Raw genomic sequence first — 19,958 nt, forward strand, 5'->3', positions numbered from 1 at the left:
GTGGACACGCTTGTGCTGCTGGTGCGAACGTGAATTGGTACAGCCACTATGAAGAACAGTATGGAGGTTCCTTGAAAAACTACAAATAGAGCTACCATATGACCCAGCAATCCCACTACTGGGCATATACCCTGAGAGAACCATAATTCAAAAAGAGTCATGTACCAAAATGTTCATTGCAGCTCTATTTACAGTAGCCCGGAGATGGAAACAACCTAAGTGCCCATCATCAGATGAATGGATAAAGAAGATGTGGCACATATATACAATGGAATATTACTCAGCCATAAAAAGAAACAAAATTGAGCTATTTGTAATGAGGTGGATAGACCTAGAGTCTGTCATACAGAGTGAAGTAAGTCAGAAAGAGAAAGACAAATACCATATGCTAACACATATATATGGAATTTAAGAAAAAAAATGTCATGCAGAACCTAGGGGTAAGACAGGAATAAAGACACAGACCTACTAGAGAATGGACTTGAGGATATGGGGAGGGGGAAGGCTAAGCTTTGACAAACGAGAGAGAGGCATGGGCATATATACACTACCCAATGTAAGGTAGATAGCTAGTGGGAAGCAGCCGCATAGCTCAGGGAGATCATCTCAGTGCTTTGTGACCACCTGGAGGGGTGGGATAGGGAGGGTGGGAGGGAGGGAGACGCAAGAGGGAAGAGATATGGGAACATATGTATATGTATAACTGATTCACTTTGTTATAAAGCAGAAACTAACACACCATTGTAAAGCAATTATACTCCAATAAAGATGTAAAAAATTAAAATTAAAAAAAGAATACAGGCCTATATTCTTCCTATTGCTCAATTATAGTCCATATTTTAGAGAGTTAGTATCTGTAATAATGATAGAACTGTGGTTACTCTAAGAAACCTAATGCCATTTGTGTCAGGGGTATTTCATTGCTTTTCCCTGTCAGAGAAAGTAAATGAAGCTTGAAAAAGAGTCATGATTAATCGTATAGTGAGATAATATATGCTTGCATATGCCATTTCGATGCTGTGTTGGGGAATATTTTAGGTATGCTATGGATAGGCAGATGGGGATTTTTAAGTACATAAACTGTAAGTCTGTCAGATCGTTTAACTTACATGAGAGAAAGAGGAGGAACAATGCTAGGTTTTTACATACAGAAAAAATGTCAGCCTTATAAACATTCTTCTTTTGGCTGGGTAACAGTTTGTGGGTAGGTGCAACCCTCGATTATTATTACTTGGGTACCTCAGGATCTGAAAGTACTGGCCAGAAGGAAGTGTACAGGAAGTAGGTAGAAAGATGTACGGAATAAACTATTTGGTTGAAAAACAGGCAAAGGGAAAAAGTTATCAATAGTTTGAGAAAGGTCTTGGAAATTAGGTTATGTCTTCTTGAAAGCAATGGCAGAAACAGAGGATTTACTTGTTTGTGCCATTCTCATTCCAAAAAGGATTAGAGACAGAGTATCAATAGATGGGTTACTTATGTTGGTAATAGGGTTTTAGATCAAGGTGAATGGTGCGTGAGAATGGGGAGAACCTGGTTTTCTAACTGCAAAGTTTTTTTCTTAACTTGAGCTCTGGACTTGCTGCCATCTTCCAGGGGGAACTTGTTCATCTCCTGATTGAAGAGTATATACTTGGGCAGTTCCGTGGGACACTGCATGATCTTTTCAATTCCTCTCTCTAGTGTTAATATCAAATGAGCATTTTCAATAATATTTACCAAGTCATTCCATTTAGGTTCCTGTATCCTAGTGAAAAATGTCATGTCTCAATAATAGTCTGTTACAGGTAAGCCTTTAAGCTTTTAGCATGTAATACGTTTTAATATCAGAGTTACTATATATATTAAGTAATATTTCACTTTAAAGCTCTAATCTAGACTAAAACTTGTACTTTTTTTTTAGGACAGCCAGTAGAGGGGACTTCATGTTTTCTGCGGATCGTTTGGTAGGTGGATGGAGGCTTTCCATTTTCATTTCACTGTTGTTCCTAGTGATACAATCGTAGTAGGCCAAGGGGCTTTTTTGTTCTAGAGCATTCTGGGGTCAAAAGAGATTGTACCAAGTAACCCACATCTTGCTAGACTTTGCAAGTGTTGTTTCTACTGTTGCATTAAAGCTCTGCCTCAGTCCCATTCACCTCAAAGCATTGTCCATGAACTAATTCTCTGTAGTTCTGAGGTACCACTTACTACCTTTCAAGTGGATCTTGGTAACCTGATCCTGAGGCTTAAATGCCTCCTCTTAGGGCAGTGAAGTGAAGTAAATTAAAAGGAAATCAAAGATGTAAAAGACCTAGTAGTTACCCTTGTGGGATCCATCGAATGCACAAAAACTAATACCTAGCTTGTAGTTTACATGGGGTTGGATATCTATTTTGCCTCTTCTTTTCTGTAGTATCCTCACACGTGAAATACTAAGTTGTACTGTCTATGCTCAGGGACTTGCTGTTAAGAATTGACCAAGCCCAATTCTGTTTAGTTAGTGTCATCTGAGAGGTTCTCAGGACAAATTGGGCTGTCTTGGGTAAGCCCTGTTTACTTCTTGTGTTTATATCTAAATTTTTTCAGTGCTTAGAATGAAGTTGACACATATTCTGCTGTGGTTATTAGTATTCATCTGTTCATGAAATATACATTGAACTCATGTGAGTCAGACACTGTGCTAGACTGTGTTGTGGGGGGAGGAGATACAGTGGTAAAGCATATAGCATGGTGTCTGATATTGTGAGGTTTACAATCTAAATATTGTTCTCAGTATTTAGTTTGGGAAAGAAAGAAGAGTGACTTATTAAGCTTATAGTTATAATCAGATAGTAGAAGATATATTATTAAAGGGAATGTGATGGTGTTGGTGGGGGGAGGCGTGAAACTCTTTATTTACCTTTTCCCTAGGGAAATCTTTATTCCAAAAGAGTGTAGACAACTCCTGTTCCATTTTTGACTTTAAGTATTCTTGGTTCAAAGGCCACTTCTATTTGAGCTTCCAGGGCCAGTAATAATCCTTGGACTGCATCAAGATAAATGTAGTTGACATTCTTGGAGTGATAGGTTATTCTGTCTTTATGCTTTTATCAAACCAAAGGGACAGGGTCAAGGCAATTGTGTCAGTCGCTGCTGTGGGGAAAACAGAGGTCTTGGTGTTCACTGGTAGAAAATGATTGCTCTTTCTTTTGCTCTCCTTGTTCCATTTTTCTGGAGAACATAGGAAGTAAGTTCATGGTTATTGTAAAATGCTTGCCTGGAAGGGCAAGTATTATATCTTAGTCAAGTGAGATAATAAGGATCCAGGGCATAATTCACCTCAGGGGATGGTAATTAGGACCTGTTTGTTCTCTGCAGTTGGATTTGAAGGTCCTGATATTGGGGGTGGGGGGTGTGGAGGGTCAGTTGTGATTGTGGTAGGGACAGGAGCTGTTGAGGTTTCTAGTGTTGAGGATTTCTAGTACACTGTCTCTTCTAGCACAAGGGTCCTGTTATAGTGGACATTAATTCTATCCTGAATTTGTCAGGATTGGCTCTCCTGGCGCTCAGATCTTGAGTTCTTTATATTTTAGTCACCCTTCTTCTGGTTTTATGTTCTCCTGTAAGGCTTGGACACACTAGTTTCTGTCCCAGAGTTGCAGGAGATGGGCAGGAGGTAAGACTCTTTAGAGGAGTGTTACTAGGAGAACTAGGCTCTTCAAAGAAAATGATCCTCTTCTTCCCTTGTACTTTTTGCTGGTAAGAAACATTAACCTCCACAGAAGGTGGTGGCTAGAGGTGAGTATGCACACACACATGGTATTCATGAGCTTCCTTGACCCTCTGGTGCTGCAGGTTGACAAAGTGCTGGCCCATTTAGCATTGATCATTTTAATGGCAGCAGGATGTTTTGTTGTGATAACAGCATGGGGCCTGACATTTCTCTCTGATGTTCCTGAGTCTCAATCAGTAATGTAATATTGATTGGAGAAAATGTGCTTTGCAGACTCAGCACTGCCTTTTTGTAATGGGCTCTGGGTAGTCATAGAAATACCATAACCGGTGGTTTTTGGAGGCTATTCCTAGTAGTTCTGATGGATTCTTTCCTCTGTACCACATATTAAGATCATTAGGAGCCTTTTTTTTTTTTTTAAGCTGGGAAGTCCCAATGCATTCGACTGGATCCTTCTTCAAGTTCAGTAAATTGGTTCAGCCCCATCCACTCATTTATTTCCTCCTAAGAAATTCAGGCTTTATTTTGCATTATGGTGGGCCTTTGTTAAAAAGTATCTGACTTGACAGTTTCAGAGTACTAAACAAGGCAAAGAAGTTTCCAGTGAGCACTATTTCTAGAGTAGCCAGAAGTATATTACTTCCAAGTGTTCCTGCCATGACTCTTGACACTTGCTGTAGTATTGCATTTCTCATAATATAGCCTGGACTGACTGAATGAGAATCAGAAAGCATACTTGAGCCTTTTAGTGGCAATCATGTGCCTAACCGAGGTTGGATACCTAGCAGCAAGCAGCCTGGCATTTGTTTCTATCTCTGAATCTAACACATGATAGGGGCCCCCTTCCTACTTCCATAAGCTAAATCCTTGCCTAGTATGTTACTGACTTTTTGCCTAGTTTTCAGCTCCTGAGGCTTACAGCTAACAGGAGATTCTTAGCAAGTTCTCAACTTATTCTTCCTTTGACTCTCTAGATCAGACTTGTTGTGGAAGAGGGATTGAATCAGCTACCATATAAAGAATGCATGGTGACCACTCCAACAGGTAACCAGGGCTGTTACTCTCATATTCGCCTCATAAAAATTCTGAGATAGAATTGGGGGAAAATGGAAAAAAAGCAGTCTGAGTAAATCAGTATACAAAATGAGGAGTCTATGTGGAGCTGTTCTTTTAAACAACTTAATAAACTTGGAGACATTTAGCAAAGAAATTTATGTGGATGACCTTTTGTTAATGGCTTGCTGGTCAGTTCAAGTTAAAGGTTAATAAATATTCTTCAGCATGCAGGTGTTGCCTTTGATGATGGCACATTGGGACCAGAGCTAAGAATTGCTGGCAGCTTATCTTCACCTCTGTAGGGAAGCTTCTGGTGTTAACAAACGGGTGGGCTGGTTTGGCATTGAAACTCCAGGTAAAAGGATGAAAAGTAAAAAAAAAAAAAAAACTAAAAATGATGAGGATTAGAGAAGGGGCTTTGTTCTGCTCTAATAGAAAGAAACCAAGGATCCCTATTTTAGGGATTTGAAATTCTGATTTGGTTCTTTAGTAAATAATGGAAGCTGTTATATCCAAAGGTTGATTTTATGAAAATTGGGGGCTGAATTTGCTGCATCATAATTGATACAAATTCAGGATGAGACCAAGGCATGAACATGTCTTGATAATTACTTCAACCTTTCTCTTCTGCTTTTTAATGCAGAATGGAGGCTCATAAAAAGGGACCGGAATGAGGAGCTCTCTGCTGTGGCTCACAGTGGGGTCCCAGTTTGAATTGATGGGCTTTCTAGCATTCTTGGAGTACAATTCTTGTCTGAATTCAGTTTGAGGAACATGTATGTGAATATCATTCTATCATAAGGCCTGTTCCCAGTCGATGAAGTCTACCTCTCTCCCAATTATTCCCACAGGTTTTTTATGAAGAATTAAAAAGTAAATATGAAAAATCATGGCTCTTCTTATTACTTTCACAGGGAACCTATGATGTTATACAGTATGTCTGGATAAGAGTTGCTCTGTACCCATCTGCTTTAAAGCTTAGATACTTTATTAAATAAGTAGGTCTCTCCAATGATGAAAGATAAATTCTTCGGTTTTATTCCCCAACAGGGTACAAGTATGAAGGAGTGAAATTTGAGAAGGGAAACTGTGGGGTCAGCATAATGAGAAGCGGTAGGTTTGCATATGTGTGACTTTGTCTCTTTGCGTGCATAGATGCAGTTGCTATTTTCCAGGAGAGAGGCGGTCTTGTCTGTCACAATTGCAGCCTTCCTTAGCTTAAATCTCACCACCTGTGTTGTCTATCCTCATGGTGCCTTGGAATCATAGCCTATGTGTCGCCGAGTTTGGCTAATTTTAACTGCAGAGCATCTTCCCTAGTGGCCTATCCCCATGGGCAAGCCAGCTTTGAAAGATTCAGAGGAGGGTGGGAGAACAAGAGGATGCAATGATGCTATCTTGGAGAGAACAGGGCAGCTTGAATTTTGAGGGAATACAGCACAAATTCAGGCCTGCAGAACTCTGAGCACCCAACTAGAGAAAATCTTTGTTCTGTTTTTTTTAATTTCTTTTGTGAGGAACAGTCCTACCCTGTCAGGAACTGGACTGAATGGCTTGTTTAATATTTTTAGTTTTATATTTGATGAGTATGTGACTATGTAGGCAAAAGAACTTAACTGTGATTAACTCTAGGTATTTCCAATTGCTAGTCTTATAAATATTTGTGTTTGAGTCCAACCGATTATCCTTCTAAACCAACCTTTGTGCAGCAAAATCACATGCCTGTAATTAGGACCTATACCTGTTACATGGGGATGATTATTTCCGTTCAGCAACTTAATTCCTTAATTATTCTTTGTACAGGATCCAAGGTATGGTAGAAGCCCCACTTGCTTGCATTGGAAACAGATTTTTTTTTTTTTGCCACACCATGCAGCATGTGGGATCTTAGTTCCCCTAAGGATCCAACCTGTGTCCCCTGCAGTGGCAGCATGGAGTCTTAACCACTGGACCACCAGGGAAGTCCCCGGATTTTTATTTCACATATAAACATTCCCTTTTCTTCTCTGGCTATGAAGTTCTGTTTGTGAACAATTGAATATCTCCAATAAAATAGGAGCTTTAAGCTCCCTTTTTTATAGAAGGTAGCTCTTAAGCAACGATAGGATTTTCAGGACAATGGTGTTCAACCTTTTAAAACTGGTGAAGACAATGGAGATGGGCTTTTAAGGCACAATTTCTTCTGTTTTAGTCCAGCTTCTGCCCTAAAGGCAGCAGCATGGTCCTCGCACCCCTAGTGTATACAGGATGACCTTGGGGGTGATGCATAGACAGGGTGTTTTTAACCTTAATAGCTATTGGTTGATTTTCATACCTAATAGAAAGAAACTGTTTTTATATTTTCACTAGTGATATAAAGTTTCCTTTTAAAATAAATGTAAAAAAACCAGTTAATTTAAAGAAAAATATTAAGTAAATAACCATACAAGTAGAATTTTGATGTGGCCTAAAATCTTGACGATGGTATGAAAATGGTTGACCTTTGGCAAACACTTCCTTAAAGGAATTCAGACTCAAAAATAGCTCTGTGTTCAGAAACCAAGGGTGTGGTGGTGGTGTTGGTTGTGGTTCTCTAGCGGGGAGAGGGAACATATATTACTTTTTCACTGTTTGCCAATGAAGCCTCTGCCATTGAAGTCATTGCTGGGTCTAAGTGATATCTCTTGACGCCAGCTTAATCTAAATGGAGAGCCTTTGGTCTGTAGCCCCCATTCTTCCATAAATATTTTATATTTTTGCCAGATGAAAGTAACACAGATTCTTTAAAATAATAGGAGTAAAATGTTCCTGATATTAGAAAAGTTCAAGGAGCAGCTTAATAAAACACTTTATTTACTGTAATCATGGAAGCATGACAGCTCTAAAACTTGCAAGCCAGCAATAAAACTAGCGTATCCTAGTTTCATTGACCTGAACTAAGTATAAAATATGAGCATATCCGAAGTAAAAGCTGTTAGCTTAAGAAGAATTGCTTCCATTTTGACAATGTCTTTATTTATTGTATTAATAACAGTCAAAAACTCTGCTTTGGCCTATTCTTGGACTTTCACTGTATCTCCTCCTAATCCCTCTTTCCTTCTTTTTTATTTCCTTCTTCAAGGTGAGGCAATGGAACAAGGTTTACGAGACTGCTGTCGATCCATACGAATTGGAAAGATCCTGATTCAGAGTGATGAGGAGACACAAAGAGCCAAAGTATATTATGCCAAGTTCCCCCCAGACATTTACAGGAGAAAAGTCCTTCTGATGTATCCGATTCTCAGTGAGTGGCTTGTGTTTAATTTGTAACCTTTGGTTAGGGTTTAAATTCAACTTAGTGCCTGCCTTCTAGGTACCCTTATATAAAGGCGAAAACCATTTCTAAATGTGTTTTTTGTTTTTCTCAAAAACCATTCTTTAGAAAGCCATTTCTAAATGTTTTGTTTCGTTCTAAATGTTTTGTTTTGATTTGGAGTTGCCCTGGGCAGTTCTCTGGGGAATTCTTATTGTGTAATAAGAGAATACACATTAGTCAAACTTTATTAGCTCCAAAAACTTCTATCTTAAAATTAACACATTGAAGCAAAGGATTTAATGAGGCAAAATATATAGAACACAGAAAATACATTGAAATATGTCCCTTCTCTAGCCCAATGAGTATAGCAATGATTTTCTCAAGGATTTATCCTCTTTGGAGGTAATTTTTTTTTCCTATTCTAGTCTGTTTCCTAAGCTTACTCATATCCTGGGGTTAGGGGTGGTGGGTGGGTGTTATATTTGATATCTCAAATACTGAACGAATTTAGGGCTTGTTGTGCATTTGAAAACTGAAAAGTATATGGGTTATGTCTGTTATTGAAAATAACATCATTGATAAAAAACAGGCACCTTCAAATGAAGCTTTGTCTTGTAGTATCTTTTTTTTTTAACAGCTTTATTGGAGTATAATTCCTTTACAATGGTGTGTTAGTTTCTGCTTTATAACAGAGTGAATCAGCTATACATATACATATACCCCATATCCCCTTCCTCTTGCATCTCCCTCCCACCCTCCCTATCCCACCCGTTTAGGTGGTCACAAAGCACCGAGCTGATCTCTCTGTGCTATGCAGCTGCTTCTCACTGGCTATCTGTTTTACAATTGGTAGTGTATATATGTCCATGCCACTCTCTCACTTCGTCCCAGCTTACTCTTCCCCCTCCCTGTGTCCTTAAGTCCATTCCCTACATCTGCATCTTTATTCCTGTCCTGCCCCTAGGTTCTTCAGAACCCTTTTTTTTTTTTTTAGATTCCATATATATGTGTTAGCATATGGTATTTGTTTTTCTCTTTCTGACTTACTGCATTGTATGACAGACTCTAGGTCCATCCACCTCACTACATATAACTCAATTTTGCTTCTTTTTATGGCTGAGTAATATTCCATTGTATATATGTGCCACATCATTTTATTTTTATTTTATTTTTTATTTATTTATCTATTTTTTACATCTTTATTGGAGTATAATTGCTTTACAATGGTGTGTTAGTTTCTGCTTTATAACAAAGTGAATCAGTTATACATATACATGTTTCCATATCTCTTCCCTCTTGCGTCTCCCTCCCTCCCACCCTCCCTATCCCACCCCTCTAGGTTGTGCCACATCTTCTTTATCCATTCATCTGTTGATGGACACTTAGGTTGCTTCCATGTCCTGGCTGTTGTAAATACAGCTTCAATGAACATTGTGGTCCATGACTCTTTTTGAACTATGGTTTTCTCAAGGTGTCTAGTAGTATCTTTTTTTTAAATTAATTAATTTATTTATGGCTGTGTTGGGTCTTCATTTTTGTGCGAGGGCTTTCTCTAGTTGTGGTAAGTGGGGGCCACTCTTCATTGCGGTGCGCGGGCCTCTCACTATCGCTGCCTCTCTTGTTCTCTGCGGAGCACAGGCTCCAGACGCGCAGGCTCAGTAATTGTGGCTCATGGGCCCAGTTGCTCCGCGGCATGTGGGATCTTCCCAGACCAGGGCTTGAACCCGTGTCCCCTGCATTGGCAGGCAGATTCTCAACCACTGCGCCACCAGGGAAGCCCTCTAGTAGTATCTTGTATTACATTACTAAACTGCCTTTACTTCAAAGAAACTCAAAGACATTTTGAGATGAATGTTAAAGTTGCCAATGCATTTGGTTGTCATTTTATTTCAGGCACTGGAAACACTGTAATTGAAGCTGTAAAGGTTCTCATAGAACATGGAGTTCAACCTAGTGTTATTATCCTACTCAGTCTGTTCTCCACTCCTCATGGTGAGTTCATGCTCTTGATGGTCATGGGGTGGTTAAGTGTACATCTGCCCAGCCTCTTATCCTGAGGAAAAGTTCATTTGCTTCCACATTAAATTCAAATTGAATTTTGGTAGTTATAACTTGTGTTTGTCATCTCTAAGCTTAGTGGTAATACTTTACACCATTCTACTGTTGTTCAAATTCAAATGAAGAAGTACGAACTAATTCCATTGAAGGGGATTGCAGTTGTTTTCATGGTGGCCCTGTTTGAGTAGAGCTTGCAAATGGCTGAAAGGTCACTATTTCTCCTGCCTCCCGACCTGAGCCTGAAAACTGCTCTCAAACAGCAAGAAACTCGAGGTTCTAGCTAGCCCTGTGGTCTTACTGAAGTAAGCTTTGCAGTGTGAAGCAAAGATCAAAAGTTTGTAAAGTTAGACTTCTGCTCAAAGGGCACAGTGAAAGAACTTGTGTCCTCTATTTCCTGAGAGAGGTAAGCCTAATTTATGACCCTAGTTTTTTTTGCCATGTAATCTAAGACGATTGTGAAAGTATCCTAAGAAAATAATCATAAAGGCATGTAGAAACTCAGCATTTAGGATAGTCACTGTAAAGCTGTATTTCATGTAAGAGAAAATTTGAAAGTATATAAATGACTTACTTGGAAATGGTTAAATAAATATACAGTTGACCCTTGAACAACGTGGGTTTGAACTGCGTTGGTCCACTTATACGTGGATATTTTTCAATACTGAAAACTACAGTACTACACAGTCCATGGTTGGTTGAATTCATGTAGGCAGAGGAACTGCAGATACAGAGGGTCAACTATAAGTTATATATATGGATTAACCCCCATGTTGTTCAAGGGTCAACTGTATATTCAAAGAGTATAATATTATATAACTGTTAGATCATGTTTTTGAAAAAACATTTAATGACATCAAAGAATCTGGTAAATGTAAGAGCAGAATAAACAACAGCATTAGAATAGTATAAAATGTCATCACCAAGTTTAGAGATGACTAATACAAATTATGACTATTATGACTACCAAAATCAGACTTGGATTAAGATGGGACCTAATAAATCTTTCCTCAGCATGAAAGGCTAGACAGATGCACAATACTATTTCAATTTTCATTTTAAATCACATAATATTAATAGTGGTTGTCTTAGGGTGGTGGGATTCTAAGTGATTCATTTTCTTTTTTAAGCTTTTTTTTTTGTATTTTCCAAATGTTCTACAATGAATTTGTATTTGTTTCATAATCGAAAAGAAAGAAATATGTGGCTTCTAGTTAGGGCGTTTCCTCATTTCCAAAGGTTCCAAGTCTCAGCCAACCCTGAAGAGGCTACAGAGAAACCAGTTGGGATGGCTGCATTTAGTATGCCATTGATTATCTTGCTGTTTCATAATAAAAAATTACCTGTAGTTCAAATGTTGATGGTGACAAAGGGTAATTTGCTTGGTTATCCATCCATATAACAGAGGTGGCATTGTAAACACTGAGATAACCAAATAATTATTGGGTTTTCTGTCTTTGGGAGTAGAAAAGTAACCATGTTAGTTGTAATAGTATACATTAGAATAGTATACTAATTCTTTGACATTATAGATGAAAAAATCTTATTCCGTGGCAGCCTTGCTATGGCTTTTTAGTTTGACTGGCATCCTAGCTAGTCCCTTTCCTTTCTTCCTCCATCTCCTCCCCACCCAAGCTAGAGTCATAACTTCTCAAAAGCTAGCTTTCTCTAACATAACAAAGAAGTCTTTGCACTTGTTTCAACAGTGTTCCAGTTGAGAAACCAGCATCTTATGTATGATCCTGTTTCCAGAAAGGACTGTATTCTCTGTATTCCAGCTGCCTTTAAAATAAAACAAAAAAAGACCCTTCAGGGGAAAACTTGCTATAACTGAATATATTTTTCAAATCTTGGATAGAAAACAATTTGATTCTAAGAATTTATTAGTGAGTGGGTGGAAACATAGTCTGACTACTATCAACATTTTTCAGATACAGACATTATATAAACTAAGAGATTAACCAAGTCTGACTATGTGTCCAAAGGTCATTGCTCTTGGTCTGTCAATATTAGACCTAGTGACTGATTATAAAATTACTGAATTCCAAGTAATGTTATCAAAAAATTCTGCCATAATGACAATTCTCTTTTATTTTTTGAAGGTGCCAAATCAATCATTCAAGAGTTTCCAGAGATCACAATTTTAACTACTGAAGTTCATCCTGTTGCACCTACACATTTTGGACAGAAATACTTTGGAACAGACTAAGTTATTGAAGGAAAATTATCCTATTGTGTAATATTACAGTTATGAGTTTCTACCTGTTTGACTAATTCACTTGAGGAATGACATAGAAAATCATTTTAAAGATACTTTGTAAGTTTTGGAAATAGGTATATTAAAAGGAAATACTTGAGGTTTGTTTTTTTATTTAGCTATTTCTTGACCGTTGGCACCAAATTCAGCAATGAAGCACACGCAGCTCTTCAAAAATATTTTAATAATGTTCTTATGCAAATTGCTGATCCATCAGTGCATTAAACTGTTCCCTAATTTATGAACCTCAGTTTAGAGGTTGCTTGCAGCCACAAGTAAAACCCAAATGGGAGTCAGTTCATTGGCCCACTCTAGTTTGCATTTTGTTTAGTTTGCTTTTAGTTCTAGGGAGATTTCATATATGTGGCTGTTGTCACCTTCCTCTACTCTTTACTTCCTAGTACAATACACACTGGTAACTTGGAGAGGATGAATAAAGAATGCCTCATATAATTTTACGTTTCCATTAGTGTCCTTACTCAGTTGGCAGATCCAGGGTATACAGTTAGCTCTTCGTTCAAGCCATTATGTTCTTCATGGCTCACTTCCTACCATGTGCATTGTTGCTAGGTGCCTTGTCAAGTGTAATGCAGTGAAGACGATGGTGGGGCATTCCAGCAACTGGAAATGTAACACTACTTGCTCAGATTGAACCAGGGATGTCTGGATGTTGACAAGGGAGGGCTAAATACTGTTAATGCCATCAATGACCTAGAAATGAATTGGTGGTGATTTTTCTGAGGTGTGGGGGAATGGATGGTTTTTTGCTGGGCGTATGGCCAATAAGTAAATTAAAATGCTTCATTTTTGTGTTTTCATATAAATTGTGAAATTTTTTGTTCTAGTTCTGTGAAAAATGCCAGTGGTAGTTTGACAGGGATTGCATTGAATCTGTAGATTGCTTTGTGTAGTAGAGTCATTTTCACAATGTTGATTCGTCCAATCCAAGAACATGGTATATCTCTCCATCTGTTTGTATCATCTTTAATTTCTTTCACCAGTGTCTTATAATTTTCTGCATACAGGTCTTTTGTCTCCTTAGGTAGGTTTATTCCTAGATATTTTATTATTTTTGTTGCAATGGTAAATAGGAGTGTTTTCTTGATTTCACTTTCAGATTTTTCATCATTAATGTATAGGAATGCCAGAGATTTCTGTGCATTAATTTTGTATCCTGCTACTTTACCAGATTCATTGATTAGCTCTAGTAGTTTTCTGGTAGCATATATAGGATCCTCTATGTGTAGTATCATGTCATCTGCAAACAGTGACAGCTTTACTTCTTTTCCGATTTGGATTCCTTTTATTTGCTTTTCTTCTCTGATTGCTGTGTCTGAAACTTCCAAAACTATGTTGAATAAGAGTGGTGAGAGTGGGCAACCTTGTCTTGTTCCTGATCTTACTTGAAATGCTTTCAGTTTTTCACCATTGAGGATGATGTTTGCTGTGGGCTTGTCATATATGGCCTGTATTATGTTGAGGAAAGTTCCCTCTATGCCTACTTTCTGCAGGGTTTTTATCATAAATGGGTGTTGAATTTTGTCAAAAGCTTTCTCTGCATCTATTGAGATGATCATATGGTTTTTCTCCTTCAATTTGTTAATATGGTTTATCACATTGATTGATTTGTGTATATTGAAGAATCCTTGCATTCCTGGAATAAACCCCACTTGATCATGGTGTATGATCCTTTTAATGTGCTGATGCATTCTATTTGCTAGTATTTTGTTGAGGATTTTTGCATCTATGTTCATCAGTGATATTGGCCTGTAGTTTTCTTTCTTTGTGACATCCTTGACTGGTTTTGGTATCAGGCTGATGGTGGCCTCGTAGAATGAGTTTGGGGGTGTTCCTCCCTCTGCTATATTTTGGAAGAGTTTGAGAAGGATAGGTGTTAGCTTTTCTCTAAATGTTTGATAGAATTCGCCTGTGAAGCCATCTGGTCCTGGGCTTTTGTTTGTTGGAAGATTTTTAATCACAGTTTCAATTTCAGTGCTTGTGATTGGTCTGTTCATATTTTCTATTTCTTCCTGATTCAGTCTTGGCAGGTTGTGAATTCCTAAGACTTTATTCATTTCTTCCAGATTGTACATTTTATTGGCAGAACTATCAAACTCTTAGAGGAAAACATAGGCAGAACACTCTATGACATAAATCACAGCAAGATCCTTTTTGACCCACCTCCTAGAGAAATGGAAATAAAACCAAAAATAAACACATGGGACGTAATGAAACTTCAAAGCTTTTGCACAGCAAAGGAAACTAAACAAGACCAAAAGACAACCCTCAGAATGGGAGAAAATATTTGCAAATGAAGCAACTGCCAAAGGATTAATCTTCAAAATTTATAAGCAGCTCATGCAGCTCAATAACAAAAAAACAAACAACCCAATCCAAAAATGGGCAGAAGAACTAAATAGACATTTCTCCAAAGAAGATATACAGACTGCCAACAAACACATGAAAGAATGCTCAACATCATTAATCATTAGAGAAATGCAAATCAAAACTACAATGAAATATCATCTCACACCAGTCAGAATGGCCATCATCAAAAAATCTAGAAACAATAAATGCTGGAGAGGGTGTGGAGAAAAGGGAACACTCTTGCACTGCTCGTGGGAATGTGAATTGGTACAGCCACTGTGGAGAACAGTATGGAGGTTCCTTAAAAACCTACAAATAGAACTACCATATGACCCAGCAATCCCACTACTGGGCACATACCCTGAGAAAACCATAATTCAGAAAGAGTCATGTACCAAAATGTTCATTGCAGCTCTATTTACAATAGCCCGGAGATGGAAACAACCTAAGTGTCCATCATCGGATGAATGGATAAAGAAGATGTGGCACGTATATACAATGGAATATTACTCAGCCATAAAAAGAAACGAAATTGAGCTATTTGTAATGAGGTGGTTGGACCTAGAGTCTGTCATACGGAGTGAAGTAAGTCATAAAGCGAAAGACAAATACCATATGCTAACACATATATATGGAATTTAAGAAAAAAAAATCATGAAGAACCTAGGGGTAAGACAGGAATAAAGACACAGACCTACTAGAGAATGGACTTGAGGATATGGGGAGGGGGAAGGGTGAGCTGTGACAAAGCGAGAGAGAGGCATGGACATATATATACACTACCAAATGTAAGGTAGATAGCTAGTGGGAAGCAGCAGCATAGCACAGGGAGATCAGTTTGGTGCTTTGTGGCCGCCTGGAGGGGTGGGATAGGGGGAGTGGGAGGGAGGGAGATGCAAGAGGGAAGAGATATGGGAACATATGTATATGTATAACTGATTCACTTTGTTATAAAGCAGAAACTAACACACCATTGTAAAGCAATTATACTCTAATAAAGATGTAAAAAAAATCTCCCACGTGAAAAAAATAAAAAAATAAAATGCTTCATTTTTAATTTGGATGTTTCTACTAGAGGCTTTTAATTTGGGACTTAGTTCTTTTGCATGTTTGTCAATTCTAGATGTATTAAAATGGGAAAAAATACCATGATATTAAAAAAAAATCCCTAAGATTTATATGTGTTCATATATAGGCTTCTGAAAGGAAGATAAATCATTTTAGGAAAGGATGTTCATGTTCTGAAACTTGCTTGTAAAACCCTGATCTCATTTTACATTGATATTAAAACATTTTAACAATGGTGGCTGGCTGATTACTTGATTAATTATACTCCTATAGCCCCACAGGCAGCTCTTGTGGCCTTCTGTTTTTTTAAAAAAAAAAAGCAGAAAAGAACAGAAGCCCATTTCTTAGAATCAAAGCTGACAGAAGTCAGCAAAAATTCCGGGAAAGGAAGGAAAGCTGGTGTAGAATGGACTGCATTTTCCCTTTGGAGCCTAGAAGGACTTCACTATATTTTTCCCTTTATTTTTGAAGACTGTCATAATAAACTGAGATTAATTGATAGATTACCCATATTACAATTCTTCCAAGGCAAATGTTGCTCTCATGTTCTTGTTGAAATTATCATCTGTATTTGTCAGTTAAGTATGTTGATACAGTGTCGATTTTGTTTACTACTGATTAGCAGAAGCTCTAACTGAAGCCCATTAAAACCAAGATCTTTATCTCCTTGTCCCAGGAAAGATGTGAGCCAGCAAATTTAGATAGAGACCAGGTTGATGCACTGAATTAGTTTGGAAAGGTGATGTCTACCACTGTAGGAATCAGTGCTTCTGAGTTAGTGCTTATATTAGGGTTTCAGTATTTTGTTTGAAGTGACTTTCCAGAACATTAGACAAATTCATATTCGAGTATAGGTATAAAATATTTCAAGCAAATTAATTTTATATTATCAGCCATTTAAATTTAATGTGTCTCTGTTCCTTTTCATCACTGAACATGATTGGGAATTGACTACATTTGGTTCCCACATAAACGGAATTCCTACTATAAGCAGTAGGAATTATTCAGTGGGGTCACATTTCCCACTGGTGATTGTCCTCTACCCCTCTGCAGATTTCAAGAGCAGTTGTAACTATGTCTTTTGAAGTTTGAATCTTTTTAGCAAATGAGGCATTATTTGTAGGGTTAACCAATTGCAGGACTCTTTTGAACCCATGAAATTTTCTAAATGACACAAAATCAACAGTCTATTCAAAACTAGATTGTTTTTTTTTTAAAACTAGATTGTTTTTAAGGACGTGAACTTCACAACAGTATAAACTGTGTAGATTCCTTATTGAAGAAAGAAACCCTAACACAATAAAAACAAGAAGCAGTATACATGAGTGTCTATCAAAAGTTGAATGTGCATCAGAATCACCTGGAGGGCCACAGATGGCTGGGCCTCACACCTAGAGTTTCTGATTCAGTAGGTCTGGAGTAGGTCCCAAGGACTTGCATATCTAAGTTCCTAGGTGATACTGATGTTGCTGGTTGGGTGGCCACAACTTGATTTGAGACATTTCTTATATAAGCATTTAATTATACAAATTTCCCTATAAATACTGGTTTGGTTATACCCCACAAATTTTGATATGTTGTGTTTTCATTTTCATTTGGGTCAAAATACTTTTTTCATTTCCCTTTTGATTCCTTCTTTGATCTAGGGCTATTTAGAAGTGTGCTATTTAATCTCCAAATATTTATTGGATTTTCTAGATTTCTTTTTGGTATTGATTCCTAATTTAATTCAGAGAATATACATCATATAATTTGAATCCTTTTCAATTTTAAATTTATTTGTCTTATGGCCCATAATATAGTCTCTCTTGGTAAATCTTCCCTGTGTGCTTTAAAAGTATGTGTATACTACTGTTGTTGGGTGGAATGTTCTATAAATGTCAGTTAGCTCATGTTGATTGATGGTGTTGTTCAGGTCTTTGATTTATTTACAAATTTTCTGTTTATTCTATCAATTATTGAGAGGGGTGTTGAAATCGCTGACTTAAATTCTGGATTTGTCTGTTTCTCCTTTCAGTTCTATCAGTTTTTCCTTCATGTATTTTGAAGCTCTGTTGTTAGGTGCATAAACTTTTAGGATTGCTATGTCCTCTTGATGGATTGATACTTTGTCATTATGAAATGTCTCCTTTTATCCCTAGTAATATTCTTTGTTCTGAAATCTACTTTGGCTGCTGTAAATATAAACATTCCAGCTTTCTTTTGATAGTGTTAGTATGGTATTTGTTTTTTTCATCCTTTTACTTTTAACCTATTGTGTTTTATGTTTATTCTGGATTTCCTGCAGGCAGCCTAGAGTTGGATCTTGCTTTTTCATCCAAGTCTCTTTTTTAATTGGGATGTTTAGATCATTTTAATTTAATGTGATTATTGATATGCTTGGTTTTTAAATCTACCATTTTGCTATTTGTCTTCTATTAGTCCCATTTGCTTTTTCCTCTTTTTTGACCTTCTTTGGATTAATTGAATATTTATGATTCCATTTTGTCTCTTTTAATGGCTTATTAGATATAATGCTTTGTTTTTTAGTGGTTCCTTTAGGGCTTATAGTATACATCTTTAACTTATCACAATCTATTTCACATTTCAGAACTTAAACAATATATTGTACTTCCATTCCCCCCTCCCCAGCCTTTGTGCTATTATTGTCATACATTTTACTTCTACATGTGTTACACTCCACAATTCATTGCTATTATATTTTGCTTTCAACAGTTATCTTTTAAAGAGATGTAAAAAGAAATAAGAAAAAAAAAGAAGTCATTTTAATTAATTTATCTATTTTGGGTGCTTTCTATTTCTTTGTGTAGATCCAGGTTTCCATCACATATTATTTTCCTTCTACCCAAAGGACTTCCTTTAACATTTCTTATAGTGCAGGTCTCCTAGTAAGAGATTCTTTCAGCTTTTGTGTGTATGAAAAAGTTTATTTCACCTCTGCTTTTGAAAGATATTTCTCCAGTGTGGAATTTTAGCTTGGCAGTTTTTTCTCTTTCAGTACCATAAAGATATTGCTTCACTCTCCTTCTTGTCATGTTATTGATAGGTCTGCTGTTATTCTTCCATTTATGTTTAATGCAATTACTGATAAAGTAGGATTTACATCTGCCATTTTGCTATTTGCTTTCTATATGTCTTATATATCTATTTTGTTCCTCTGTTCCTCCATTACTGCTTTCTTTTATGTTAATTGGATATTTTCTAGTGTGCCTGTGTCAGATATCTTCAAGACCACTCTCAGGGCTCATTAGGTCTCAGAATTCATTATAATTATGGTTATGATTTATTACAGCAAAAGAATATGAAGCACAATCAGCAAAGGGAAAGGCACATGGGGCAAAGTCTGGAGGAAATCAGGTACAAGCTTCCAAGAGTCCTCTTCCAGTAGAACTGCACAGGATGCACTTAATTCCTCTATCTATAGATTGTAACATGTGTGAAGTGTAGTCTACCAGAGAAGTTCACTTGCTTAAGATTCCAGAGTTTTTATTGAGGTTTGGTCACATAGGTACCCAATGCCTGCATGATTGATCACAGTTATCAAAACAGACCACCTTAAGGAAAGCAAGTGTTCACCATAAATTACATTATTTACAGACTATCTAAACATATTGATAGACTGTGTTTCAAACCTCCAAGTGTGCAAAAACACTTTTATGAGTTAAAATATTCTAAGAGCTCAATTCCTGGTAGTTGGACAAGGGCCATTTATGAAAACAGACTCTTAATGGGAATGTGCAGATTTTGAGCAACTTAGACCTGCTAAGTCAACTCTTTCTGCAAAATTCACCCTCTTGGCCTTTGGCTCTCTTACAGGAAAATGATTGTATTTTTCTGAGTACCTACATTTAGTTTAGCATTTATATTGATATAAAAGATGTAGTAATATATTAACATGAGTATGCCCAGCATGGAGGAGCCAGTGCAGGATAGGGATAGACATGAAGAAGCAACTAGTCCATCCTATAAAGCCATTATATAAATCTCCATATTTTTTTATTAATTTGTCTTTAGCCTATAGTTATTTGTACCTTATGATAAACTTGTGTAGAACTATTTAGCACATTAATTAACTGATGTTAACTACATCAGATTCCTCTTAACATCAACCATTTCCCATTGATTTCACATCCTGGCGAGGCTTTAATTCAGTTTCCCAATACATACACTTATCAATATATATATGA

At 37.2% G+C, this 19,958-nt stretch overlaps 1 protein-coding gene across 2 annotated transcripts in view; it reads left to right on the top strand.

The window, feature by feature from the left end:
• Positions 1-13,862, top strand: part of UPRT (uracil phosphoribosyltransferase homolog) — a 40,707-nt gene extending 26,845 nt beyond the window's left edge. The window contains exons 2-7 of one of the 2 annotated variants that reach the window (XM_079910548.1): positions 1,904-1,946; positions 4,669-4,738; positions 5,801-5,863; positions 7,851-8,012; positions 9,918-10,016; positions 12,182-13,862. In XM_079910548.1, the coding sequence (XP_079766674.1) occupies positions 1,904-1,946; positions 4,669-4,738; positions 5,801-5,863; positions 7,851-8,012; positions 9,918-10,016; positions 12,182-12,288 (544 nt within the window). In that variant the 3' untranslated portion in view covers positions 12,289-13,862. The remainder of the gene's footprint in view (positions 1-1,903; positions 1,947-4,668; positions 4,739-5,800; positions 5,864-7,850; positions 8,013-9,917; positions 10,017-12,181) is intronic. The other variant, XM_079910549.1, reaches the window with a different exon arrangement.
• Positions 13,863-19,958: the final 6,096 nt, after the last annotated feature.

The sequence above is a fragment of the Stenella coeruleoalba genome (genome assembly GCF_951394435.1).
Source record: "Stenella coeruleoalba genome assembly, chromosome: X".
Classification (NCBI taxonomy): domain Eukaryota; kingdom Metazoa; phylum Chordata; class Mammalia; order Artiodactyla; family Delphinidae; genus Stenella; species Stenella coeruleoalba.